This window comes from Hemiscyllium ocellatum, chromosome 25 (assembly GCF_020745735.1).
Source record: "Hemiscyllium ocellatum isolate sHemOce1 chromosome 25, sHemOce1.pat.X.cur, whole genome shotgun sequence".
NCBI lineage: Eukaryota > Metazoa > Chordata > Chondrichthyes > Orectolobiformes > Hemiscylliidae > Hemiscyllium > Hemiscyllium ocellatum.
The window spans coordinates 26,313,570-26,326,500 of NC_083425.1; the positions used below are offsets into that span (position 1 = coordinate 26,313,570).

At 38.9% G+C, this 12,931-nt stretch overlaps 1 protein-coding gene across 6 annotated transcripts in view; it reads left to right on the forward strand.

Moving 5' to 3' along the window:
- The window catches only part of abca5 (ATP-binding cassette, sub-family A (ABC1), member 5), a 103,747-nt gene that overhangs the window by 82,695 nt on the left and 8,121 nt on the right, over nucleotides 1-12,931 (forward strand). For all 6 annotated transcript variants that reach the window (XR_009646071.1, XM_060844939.1, XM_060844941.1 and 3 more), the window contains 6 exons: nucleotides 2,526-2,655; nucleotides 3,324-3,415; nucleotides 5,461-5,636; nucleotides 5,838-5,913; nucleotides 7,473-7,567; nucleotides 8,591-8,710. Coding sequence is in view for 5 of the 6 variants with exons in the window: in XM_060844939.1 (XP_060700922.1) it covers nucleotides 2,526-2,655; nucleotides 3,324-3,415; nucleotides 5,461-5,636; nucleotides 5,838-5,913; nucleotides 7,473-7,567; nucleotides 8,591-8,710 (689 nt within the window). In the remaining variant the exon portion in view is untranslated. The remainder of the gene's footprint in view (nucleotides 1-2,525; nucleotides 2,656-3,323; nucleotides 3,416-5,460; nucleotides 5,637-5,837; nucleotides 5,914-7,472; nucleotides 7,568-8,590; nucleotides 8,711-12,931) is intronic.

Sequence of the window (12,931 nt, forward strand, 5' to 3'; positions counted from 1 at the left end):
TGACCACAGGGATGAATGGCTCTGGGTCTGATACTTGATGGAGTTTAGAAGGATGAGGGAAAATTTCACTGCAACTTAGAGTATACCGAGAGGCCTGAATGTGGAGAAAATATTTTAATTTGTAGAAGAGAATAGGACTCATAGGCATAACCTCAGAGGAAAAGAATGACCCGGCATGCCCGCGGAAATGTTTCTTCACTCAGAGGGTGATGAATCTGTGGAAATCATTGCCTTAGAAGGCTGTGGAGGACAAATCATTGAGTTCATTTGTCTTAATTTTAAATAGGTTCTTTATTAGCAGGGGGAATCAAGGCTTATGGGGAGAATGCAGGAGAAAGGAGTTGAGAAACATATCAGCCCTAATTGCATGGTGGAGCAGACTCAATGGGCGAAATGGCCTAATTCTGTTCCCATATCTTATGGTTTTAAATAACTGAAAATCACTTTTAAAAATCTTTATTATAACCATTTGTTATAGGCATAGAAGGATCACTTTCTTAATCAGTTGAACTGACATACATTCATAAGCTTTTAAATTACAAATGAATTAAAATCAGGTTTTCTCTTTATGCCTCCCACTCTACTCTTTGCTGAAATGGCATAATTCTTAAATGACACATTTCCCTCCTGACATCAGTTCCATCTTCTACTAAACCTCCTTGTCTTTGTTACTGTCTCTTCATTAACCAATCATACCTGGATTTAAGTCTGGATTTAATTTGAAGAGTTGCCATTTAACCTCACTCCTCATTTATAACAACATTCCTTACCAAACTGCTGACTTAAAGTTGGAAATATCTCAGCAAAGTAAATATTGAAAAAAGATATTTAAAATAAGCTAGAGAAGCTAGGATTAGATTTGAGGGGAAGAGTTTACTTACATATCACATTGCTAGAAGAGGAGCAATGTAACTGCAGTCTATTTGGTTTCTGCCTTTGTCATTGCGTCAGAGTTACAAATAGTATCCTGAATAATTGTGACCCCCCCTTTATCCTCCTTTGTCCAAGCAAAGCCTTTGACATAGTTCATGTCTCCACTCAACACTAGTGCCACTTCTCTGTTGTTCAGCTGGATGGGTTTCATTCTAATTGATCCAATTGCAGTTGGAGAATGTCTTATAGTTACCTCACTTGCTACTCCTGTGCTACAGTCTCTCTGACCCCACAAGAATTTATCCTTGGCCGCCTCCTATTTCTATTACATGCTGCCTCTGGATTATATTATCTAAAAAACACACTTAGTCCCATACATACGCTGATGACACCCAACTTCACCACACTACCAGCTATCTCAACCCCTGAACTGTCCATGTTGCTGAGCTGCTTGACAAAACCCAGAACTCTCCTTCAGTTTAACATTGAGAGAACAAATGCCTCTTATGCTGAATAGAGATTCCATACCTCTCCAGTCAATATCTCAGGCTGAACTAGATACTTCATAAACTTTGGAATCCTATGTGATCCTGATATAAGCTTCTAGCTCTATATTCCCTGTGTCACCAAGAATGCTTACTTCAAACTCTGTAACATTGCCTATTACCTACCCCTTACTTCAGCTCATCTGCTGTTAAATTCATTAAGCATGTGTTTGCTAACTCCACACCCAACTATTGCAATGTATCCCTGGCCAAAGTGCTGTTTTCCACCTTTTTTAAAAATAAGCTTATTCTAAATGTCTACTGTCCGCCACTTAAAACGCACCAAATCTTACTCACCAATGTTCATTGATAAGTACATGAGCTTCTGGATCATCATTGCCTCAAATTTGAAATTTCATTTATGCATTCAAATCCTTTCATGGTTTCACTACTGCCCATCTCTATAATTTCCTCTATAGTCCTCCTAAGACTTTACATTCCTCCAATTTTGACCTCTTGTGCATAGTTGACTTCCTTTGCCAGACGTTTAGCACGCATCCCTTTAGTTGCTTATGCCCTAAACTCTGGAATTTTCTCTTGAAACCTCTTTGTTTCTCTCCTGCTTTAAACATACCTTTTGGACTGAACTTTTGGCCACTCGTCCTGTTGCATCCTTTTGCAGATCATTGTCAATTTTGTGGCTTTTGTATGCTTGTGTGAAGCAGCTCGGGATATTTTACTATGTAAAGATGGTTCATTTGAAGTGAGAAAGAATTCGGAGAAAATATGGTCATGATCATGAGAATTTTAATGTAAAGCTTAGTCATGTTATATTCTTATAAATATGTCATGGATTCTAAAGTTTATGGGACCGAATTTTTGATGCAGAGGATACATTATTTACAAAAATAAACAATTCCTAATTGCTTGGTAGTACAGAACTTAAACATTACTAAACAGAGACATGAACTTGAAGCTATTTGTCTTGCACTCGTCCATACTGAGATGCAAGAAACTAACATTAGCAAAGAAAATAATTTATATTTATTTTTTCTTTGTGGGTGCAAGACAAAATGCTTTGATTTCATGTCTCTTTTTAGTATTGAGTAAACAGCACATTTAGATGCACAGAAATATAAACTAATTTTCTTGTTTTTAATTTTGTAGAAACCGGTGATTGTGGTCAGTAACTTGCGTAAAGTTTACACTGGGAAACCGCAGGTCTGCAAGTGTTTTTCAAAGCAAAAAAATAAAAATGTAGTGGCAACTAAAAATGTCTCCTTTTGTGTAAGAAAAGGTAAGTATACATCACTGGGGATGGTGGATCAAACAATCAGGTCTAGACAAGAGAAAACAAAAACAACCGATAAAAACCAGCCTGGATGAAGTGTGTTGAACACCAAGTTTTAGTTTGCAGTGTATAACAATGTTGTGTTCCAATGGAGATCCACAAACACGTTGCTGAATGGTTAGGCAACCATAATGTACAGTAGAAAGAATGAAAACCAGGAAAAGTTGATCTGGGTAAAGCATGTGTGTAAGATAAATCATTAATCAGGCAATTCTTCAATAATTTTCATTCTTTATATCAATAAATTCAATCATTCATTTATGTACCTCCGTTACAACACCGTTTGCAGCCTGTAACCACATCTTGGATGTCAGTACTGAAGTGTTCCATTTCCTGAAAGTAGCAATGGGTTTTCCCAAATATAATCATGAAGAGCATAGTCAGCTTTCTGGCATCTTTGCATTTTAACAGTCCACTAGGAACACCTAAAACACCCGCTGATAGTCTTAAAAATGTGCAAACTGCAGGTGGAACATTCAAAAGGATTTCTTTGATCATCCTTCTCAATACATTGCATTACACAAACTGTATTGAAAATGAAATGAAAATCACTGCAGTAGAAGTTTACATTGCACAAAAGGCTTCAGCTTCTAGATTTGTACATTTTTTTTCAGGTGAAGTTCTGGGATTATTGGGCCCAAATGGTGCTGGAAAAAGCACTACTATTTCTGTGCTCACAGGCGACTTGGAACCATCAGCTGGCCAGGTATGCTTATAACTAAATGATAGAGAAATTAAGTGAATTGCATCTACTGGAGAAATTCTAATTTTTTTTCTGTGATTTGTTGGCTTAAACGTTAGAGAAATAATAGATCTCAATTTTGCACCATAATCCAACAACCAGCTAAGAAAATAAATGCTTACCATAGAACGACAAACTGGAATGGAATTGATCCTGAATGACAATACCACCCACTAGCTTATTATCCAGAAGATGTTTTAAAATTTCTTGTATCTAAACTATCTGTTTGAGGTGATGAGCAAAGAAATATGCTTACAAGTCTGTGGAAACTTTTAATAGTTAGTTCTTTCTAAGTGAGTTGTTTTCACATAGTTATCTACATCTAGTTTAATTATAGTTAAAGTTTGGTGGTCACCTCTTCAGGTGTGTCTTTCGAGGAACACTTCAGCTTGCTCTATCTGACAAGCATGTCTCCAGTTGCTGCACAAACTCAAACTTTGAGCTGTAGAAGAAGGAGGAATTAGAGTCATAGAGATGTACAGCACGGAAACAGACCCTTCAGTCCAACTTGACCCTGCTGGCCAAGTATTCTAAATAAATTCAGTCCCACTGACCAGCATTAGGCCGATATCCCTCTAAACCCTTCCTATTAATATACCTATCCAGATGCCTTTTAAATGTTGAAATTGTACCAGTGTCCACCACTACTTCTCATGTCCTTCATGATTTTATAGAACTCTATAAAGTCACCCCTTAGCCTCCAATGCTCCAGGGAAAATAGCCCCAGCCTATTTGGCCTCTCCAACCCTGACAACAGCCTTAAAATTCTTTTCTGAACTCTTTCAAGTTTCATGACATCCTTCCTATAGCAAGGAGACCAGAATTGCATGCAATATTCCAAAAGTAATCTAACCGATGTCCTGTACAGCCTCAGCATGAGCTCCCAATTCCAGTACTCAATGCACTGACCAATAAAGGCAAGCACACCAAACGCCTCCTTCATTATCCTATCTACCTACGACTCCATTTTCAAGGAACTACGAACCAGCACTCCAAGGTCTCTTTGTTCAGCAACACTCCCTAGGACCTTACCATTAGGTGTATAAGTCCTGCCCAGATTTGTCTTTCCAAAATGCAGCACCTCACGTTCATCTAAATTAAATTCAATCTGCCACTACTCAGCTCATTGCCCCATCTGATCGAGATCCCATTGTTCTCTGACGTAGCCTACCACTATACCTCCAATTTTGGTGTCATCTGCAAGCTTACTAACCATACCTCCTATGTTCACATCCAAACCATTTATATAAATGACAAAAGCAGTGGACCCAGCACCGATCCTTGTGGCCTCCAACTCATTTGGGGTTGTTCTGCCTCCACAACTAGTGTAAATTCTTTGGTCCTTTAGTTTTTTTGTAGAGTGAATTACTGTTTAAGCTGTGAATTCAATGCATCAATTTAAACTTATATTGATATCCTTTCTAAGTAAAAAAAGTGAACAGTGGATTTTTCCAAAACACAAATGACACTGTCATCCATCTACATTCGTACAGTTGAATCTGTAGTATCATGTCAACATAACATTAATTTAAATTAATTGTAAGATCTAGGAAAATGCTATGTTTAAATAGCTTTTGAGTTACAATATTATGCAGCAGTTGTGCTGATTTGCAGACTGATGATAATTGTTGCTGTTTTCAGGATCTTATTGCTAGTTTAAAATTTAATGTTAAGAAAGTATTGGAGTCTGGTTTACTTGTTTTTTGCTTGGAACAAATTTTGGTGCAACAGACAGTTATTTTTGTCACATTCAGTGAGGTGTGTAAATTGCAAGCTCCCCCTAGCAGTGGCATTGCCAATAAATGCAGCCTCAAGTGATACAGAAGAATGTAGTGATTAATCCCACAAATATAGTTTTAGGCCAGTTTGATCTCAGTGCAGAACTTTTGGGTATGAACTGTTCAATTAACAGATTCATGCATTCTGTTGATGTTTCATTACTTGAGCTCATGTGACCTCTTTGAAATATGCTTAAGTCGTCCCTTATTTTTAAAATTGTTGTTTTATAGGTATTGATGGGGGATTACTCAACTGAATATTTGCAAAGAGAAAGCTCTGTAGAAAGTATAGGTTATTGTGCACAGGTGAACCCACTCTGGCCTAAGCTTACTGTGCAGGAACATCTGGAGATATATGCTGCCATCAAGGGACTCAGTAGAGAAGATGCAGCAAATGCTATTAAACGGTAAGAAAATAACAGTTCTAATACAAAAATGTAAATGAAGTCTTCAAACAAATTAATAACATTCTGATCACTGTATCAGATTTTGTGTCTTACATGAAAAATTGTGAAATAAATTGAATTTTGCATAAAATTTGTTTCACTTTAAGGTTACTATTCACAATATTTGAAGTTAGAAATAGACTGATCTGTATTTTTTGGCAGCATTGTAAAAGCTCTTGAACTGAAGGAATATCTCCAGAAATCAACAAAGAAAGTCTCCAGTGGGATAAAGAGGAAAGTATGTACCACTCAAGTTATTGTGTCTTAACTGGGTTCATGAACCATGTTTTATGCATATGTATAATGTTGTGTGCTGATATTGAGGCATATATCTCTGTCAGCTCATCCATTCATCTGGTTATCTGCTTTATTTTTCAAAAGCATCATACCTATAATAAGTAATCATCTATGTTATTTATCATTGTCAATTAAAACCAAAGAAAATACAGAGCACTTTCAGAATAGAACTGTAGCTGACGACCGCATAACTGCATCACTCCGTAGTCTACCACTGGTGTTACAATGAATGCTGGTTATCTGACCTTCTCTTAATTAACACTAAGGTGACAAACATCAGTACTAGAAAATGATACTATTCTACTTTGAGGTTTGAATGTTAACCAATGAATGAAAGCAAGACATTCACCACTATTCAGCAAACTTCATATTTATACAGCCACTAGTTCCTTCATTTCATGGGATTTAACTTTGACTAGCCTTTTACATGTTATCGCTAAACACATTTTTAGAAGTTCACATGCACACACCAACAACATTACCCCAATGATAAAGCTCAATCAATCTCTTAACTACAAACTGCTCTTTAAAAATCTATATTTGTCCAAATGTCCTGGATTTATTCTTTCTAATAGTTTTCCACAATTAAACTGATTGAGCTTTAACTGCTGAGTTTATTTTGATACCCCTGGGCTCTTGTGGTGTAGTGGTACTATACCTCCCTCTAAACGAAAAGTTGCAGGTTCAAGTCCCACCTGCTTAAAAGGTGTGTTAAAAATCTCTGAATTAGGTTGATTAGAAAATATCTCTCTTTACAACCCTAAGCTTGGGTTCAAGTCCTGCTTGCTGCAGAGGTGTCATTACAAACCTGAACATGTTGTTCTAAAATATTTATCCTTACACCCCTTGAATGGCTCTTGTGGTGCAATTGTAGTATCCCTGCCTCTGAGCCAGCAGCCACAGATTACAATGCTATTTGCGCGAGAGGTATGTCTTAACATTTCTAAACAATTTGATTAAAATATCAACCCATACACTCATTTTGAGCAAGACTGTAGGATTTGCAATTCTCCGTATCTTTAGTATAGAAGTCATAGAAACATTACGTACCAATTGATAAAGAGCTGCTTGCCTAACTCCAAACTTCCTGCTCTAGATCTGTAACTCCGCAGTCCTGTCCCTACAAAGTACTTGGATACCTTCTTGAAAATATTGTGAGAGTTCCTGCCACTACCTTATACTAGTTGCAAAATGAGTTCCCTCATCTCACTAAATCTTCTACTAAATAAATGTTTTGACTTCCTTACTGCTATAATTGAATGCCCCTATTTAGCCTAAATAGGTCTCTTATAATTTTGCTGGATGATATCATCAGAATGCTTTATTTTCTTTCTTTCAGTATATTCTTCAGATAAGTATGTGAAATATTAGGCTGTTTAGATAGTTACTGTATCTGTTTGAGATCCTGACGACATGAACTTAGTTTGTTTTATCAGCTGTGACTAAATTATTCGGTAAGCAGTGTTTGCAACAAGTTAACTCTACTGTTTTCCTTGGAAGCTTTGCTTTGCACTATGCATGTTGGGGAATCCTCAGATTGTATTACTGGATGAGCCATCAACGGGCATGGATCCTAAATCCAAACAGTTTATGTGGTAAGTGGCAAACACAGTGGAATCACAATGAATCAAAACCTGAAACTCCAGTTGTGTCAAAAAATTGCCTGTTTTTCTCAAAAGAAGATTAGGAAATCCAACAGAAGGATTGCTACAATAAATTCAAATTCAGGATTGGTAACTCCTGATTAGCCAAGCTTGTTATGTGACCATACCAACCAAATGGACAGGATTTAGGCCACGCAGGAGTACAAAACCATAGGCAAGACATAATTTGACATTCATATTGAAATCTTTCTGTGAAACTCTGCGAGTATGGCTAAATCTTTGATAAAGGTAAAAGTAATGTCAATTGGAGAGAAAATAGAGCAGGTGGAAAATCACATCTATGAATATATATCCATATTGGTAGCAATGTGGTAGTTTTTGAGAGATCATCAAGGTTGTAGATATATTCAAGTTTCATATTTATTAAATACCAAAAAATGACAAAAGCTTAAATGAAAGCTAAGTATTGTGATAATAGATTTTAGATTACAAAGTCACTATGAACGCTTGAATTAGATTATGTCAAAAGGTTTAGTTATTCTCAGTTTACCAGAAGTCAAAAAGTGAAATATAAGCAGCATAGCATTTTATTAACAAAGCATTTGTTCAGGACTTTTCCTGCCCTGAGAAAGTGCTGTATCCAACTCAGAGAATGATTAGCAAAGTTTGGATATTATGTAGGACTGTAGTTTGAACTTCATCTCTCTGCTAAAAAGAACTGCACGTTAAATGGATGGTGTCACAGGTTCGGGTTAAAGCTGGTGTAATTACTTTACAGAAAAGTCACACCTGCTGTTTGAATAAAATGTAATTGTACAACAACAGTGTCTTGTCTTGCTGGTGTGTTGGTTTCTTAAAGGAAAAGGTTCTCATGCTGAAACCAAAAATCCTCCTTCCTAAATCTCAGGCTGACACAATATTGTAAGCGTATGCAAAAGGCTTTGGTGAATGCTGTAGATAGGTGGCCTTAATTTGAAATATGGCAAAAAACAAATTAATTTAACTTGCTTTCAGGAGAGCAATTCGGGCTGCATTCAAGGATAGACAACGTGGTGCCATCCTGACAACACATTATATGGAGGAAGCTGAAGCACTTTGTGATCGTGTTGCTATCATGGTGTCAGGACAGTTAAGGTACTTCCACTATGAAATAGTCTTGCACATCTAAATTAGTGGAGAGTAATCATTAAGAATTTTTTTTTGCAACCACTATAAGAACATCAACTGTGCTGCTTTCTCAGTAATCTTGGCATGGGTGCCAATCTGCTTTGAAAAGTACAGTATGTTTACTGATCAATTGTTCTATAATACAATGTTCCACGTGACAGTGAGGCAAGGAATAGGGAGAGAGTGCAGTTGAACATGTGGCTGCAAGGATGGTGTAGGAGGGAGGGCTTCAGGTATGTGGACAATTGGACTGCATTCTGGGGAAGGTGGGACCTGTACAAGCAGGACGGGTTGCACCTGAACCAGAAGGGCACCAATATCCTGGGAGGTAGGTTTGCTAGCACTCTTTGGGAGGGTTTAAACTAATTTGGCAGGGGTGTTAGCTGTTTTTCAGGATGTCCAAGAATGTAGGGAGGCTGTAGAGAAGATAGCACTGACATGGAATACTTGCGGACACAGAGATGGGTTCAAGTGTTTATGCTTCAACGCGAGGTGTATCAAAAATAAGATGGGTAAACTTAAGGCGTGGATCGGTACTTGGGACTACAATGTTGTGGCCATCACGGAAACGTGGGTAGAAGAGTGACAGGAATGGTCACAGATGTTTCAGTAAGATTAGGGAGGATGGTAAAAAAGGAGGGGGTGTGGCGTTGCTAATTAGAAATGGCATAATGGCTGCAGAAAGGCAGTTCGAGGGGAATCTGCCTTTGGAGGTAGTATGGGTTGAAGTCAGAAATAGGAAAGGAGTAGTCATCTTGTTGGGTGTTTACTATAGGTCCCCCATTAGCAGCGGTGATGTGGAGAAACAGATTGGGAAACAGATTTTGGAAAGGTGCAGAAGCCACAGGGTAGTAGTCATGGGCGATTTCAACTTCCCAAATATTGATTGGAAGCTTATTAGATCAAGTAGATTGGACGGGGTGGTGTTTGTGCAGTGTGTCCAGGGAGATTTTCTAACTCAGTATGTAGATTGTCCGACCAGAGGGGAGGCCACATTGGATTTGGTACTTGTAACGAACCGGGACAAGTGATGGGCTTGTTAGTGGGTGAGCATTTTGGTGATGGTGACCACAATTCTGTGACTTTCACCTTGGTTATGGAGAGAGAAAGGTGCGTGCAACAGAGTAGGTTTTACAATTGGGGGAAGGGTAAATACGATGCTGCAAGACAGGATCTGAGGAGCATAAGTCGGGAGCATAGGCTGTCAGGGAAGGATGTCATTGAAATGTGGAACTTTTTCAAGGTTAAGATACAACGTCTCCTTGATATGTATGGACCTGTCAGGCAGGAAAGAGATGGTCGTGTGAGGGAACCTTGGTTGACGAGGGAGGTTGAATGTCTAGTAAAGAGGAAGAAGGAGGCTTACATAAGGTTGAGGAAACAAGCTTCAGACAGAGTGTTAGAGGGATACAGGATAGCTAGGAGGGAGCTGAAGAAAGGGATTAGGAGAGCTAAGAGAGGGCATGAAAAATCTTTGGCGGGTAGGATCAAGGATAACCCCAAGGCCTTTTATGCGTATGTGAGAAACCTGAGAATGACGAGAACGAGGGTAGGTCAGATCAAGGACAGTAGTGGGAGACTGTGTATTGAGTCGGAAGAGATAGGAGAGGTCTTGAATGAGTACTTTTCTTCAATATTTACGAATGAGAGGGACCGTATTGTTGAAGAGGAGAGTATGAAATGGACTGGTAAGCTAGAGGAGATACTTGTTAGGAAGGAAGATGTGTTAGGCATTTTGAAAAACTTGAGGGTAGACAAGTCCCCCGGGCCTGACAAGATATATCCTAGGATTATGTGGGAAGCAAGAGAGGAAATTGCAGAGCCGCTGGCAATGATCTTTTCATCTTCACTGTCAACGGGGATGGTACTAGGGAACTGAAGAGTGGCAAATGTTGTGCCTCTGTTCAAAAAGGGGAATAGGAATAACCCTGGGAATTACAGGCCAGTTAGTCTTACTTCGGTGGTGGGCAAAGTAATGGAAAGGGTACTGAGGGATAGGATTTATGAGTATCTGGAAAGACACTGCTTGATTAGGGACAGCCAGCACGGATTTGTGAGGGGTAGGTCTTGCCTTTCAAGTCTTATTGAATTCTTTGAGGAGGTGACCAAGCATGTGGATGAGGGTAGAGCAGTGGATGTAGTGTACATGGATTTTAGTAAGGCATTTGATAAGGTTTCCCATGGTAGGCTTATGCAGAAAGTCAGGAGGCATGGGATAGTGGGAAATTTGGCCAGTTGGATAGAGAACTGGCTAACCAGTCGAAGTCAGAGAGTGGTGGTAGATGGGAAATATTCAGCCTGGAGCCCAGTTACAAGTGGAGTCCCGCAGTGATCAGTTCTGGGTCCTCTGCTGTTTGTAATTTTTATTAATGACTTGGAAGAGGGAGTCAAAGGGTGGGTCAGTAAATTTGCAGACATTACGAAGATTGGTGGAGTTGTGGATAGTGAGGAGGGCTGTTGACAGCTGCAAAGGGATTTAGATATGATGCAGAACTGCGCTGAGGAGTGGCAGATGGAGTTCAACCCTGCCAAGTGTGAGGTTGTCCATTTTGGAAGAACAAATAAAAATGCGGAATACAAGGTTAACGGTAGGGTTTTTAGTAAGGTGGAGGATTAGAGGGATCTTGGGGTCTATGTTCATAGCTCTTTAAAAGTTGCCACTCAGGTGGATAGAGCTTGTAAGAAGGCCTATGGTGTATTAGCGTTCATTAGCAGAGGGATTGAATTCAAGAGTCGTGAGGTGATGTTGCAGCTGTACAGGACCTTGGTGAGGCCACATTTGGAGTACTGTGTGCAGTTCTGGTCGCCTCATTTTAGGAAAGATGTAGAAGCTTTGGAGAGGGTGCAGAGGAGATTTACCAGGATGTTGCCTGGAATGGAGAATAGGTTATACGAGGATAGGTTGAGAGTGCTAGGCCTTTTCTCATTGGAACGGCGAAGGATGAGGGGTGACTTGATAGAGGTTTAAAAGATGATCAGGGGAATAGATAGAGTAGATAGTCAGAGACTTTTTCCCCGGGTACAACAGAGTGTTACAAGGTGAAGGGTGGAAGGTATAGGGGGGATGTCAGGGGTAGGTTCTTTACTCAGTGGTAGGGGCATGGAATGTGCTGCCTGTGGGAGTGGCAGAGTCAGAATCATTGGTGACCTTTAAGCAGCAATTGGATAGGTACATGGATAGGTTATTAAGCTAGGACAAATGTTCGGCACAACATTGTGGGCCGAAGGGCCTGTTCTGTGCTGTATTGTTCTATGTTCTATGTTCTAATGCTATGAGAAAAATGCAAAGATGGCTTCTTACATGTAGAATCATTTGAAAATGAAGTGAGGAAAGTAAAAACCAATCAGTTTTGAGGACACTACCAGTGTCCATAATTAAGGATGAATTGACTGAATGCCATGACATGTTTTCAACTGATCAGAGAGAGGGAGCATAGATTTACAATGTTCAGGTCATGCCAAGTGATCCTGACCGATTTTTTTTTAGAAGATACTTGAAGTAGTAACAAGAGAATGTCTAAGTCTAGATGTTATGTTTTGCATTTCCAAAAGGCATTTGATAAAATCCTTCATAACAACTCTTAGCCAAAAGTTGAAACCTGTGGAATTGAGTGGAAAGTAATTACAAAGTTAAGAGATTGTTGTGAGTAGCAGGAGACAGAGTAGTATTAACAATTGAGAGGATGTTGTAGGAAACCACATATCCAAATATATCAGTTAGATAATGCTGGGCAATACTATAAGTAATGTAAGTCAATGCATAGCTTATTTCAATTTTGTGAGTAGAGAAAATGTTCAAAACTGTGATGAATGGATTTCAATATTTGTAAGCCTAAGACCCTCCACTTTAGCTCTAAAAAGGATTGATTGGGATTTTTTTTTAAAATGGTGAAAGTGAGAAGTAATAGAAGTCAGAAGAGAGTTGGGTTCATGTACAAAGATCATTAAAATGCCAAATGTGAGTGTCAAACCAATATCAGAATATTAATGGAATGAGAGAAGAATAGAACACAGGGGTTACACTCTATGCTGTAACTATGGAAAGCCCTGGTTAGACCACACCTGTAGCCCTACTTTTTTCTGGATGCCACACTTCTTGAGGTACAGTGGTCTTGGAGAGGGTGCAGTGTAGATTTACTGGAATGATAGCTTGACTCTAAATAAAATAATGAGGAAAAATAACACAAA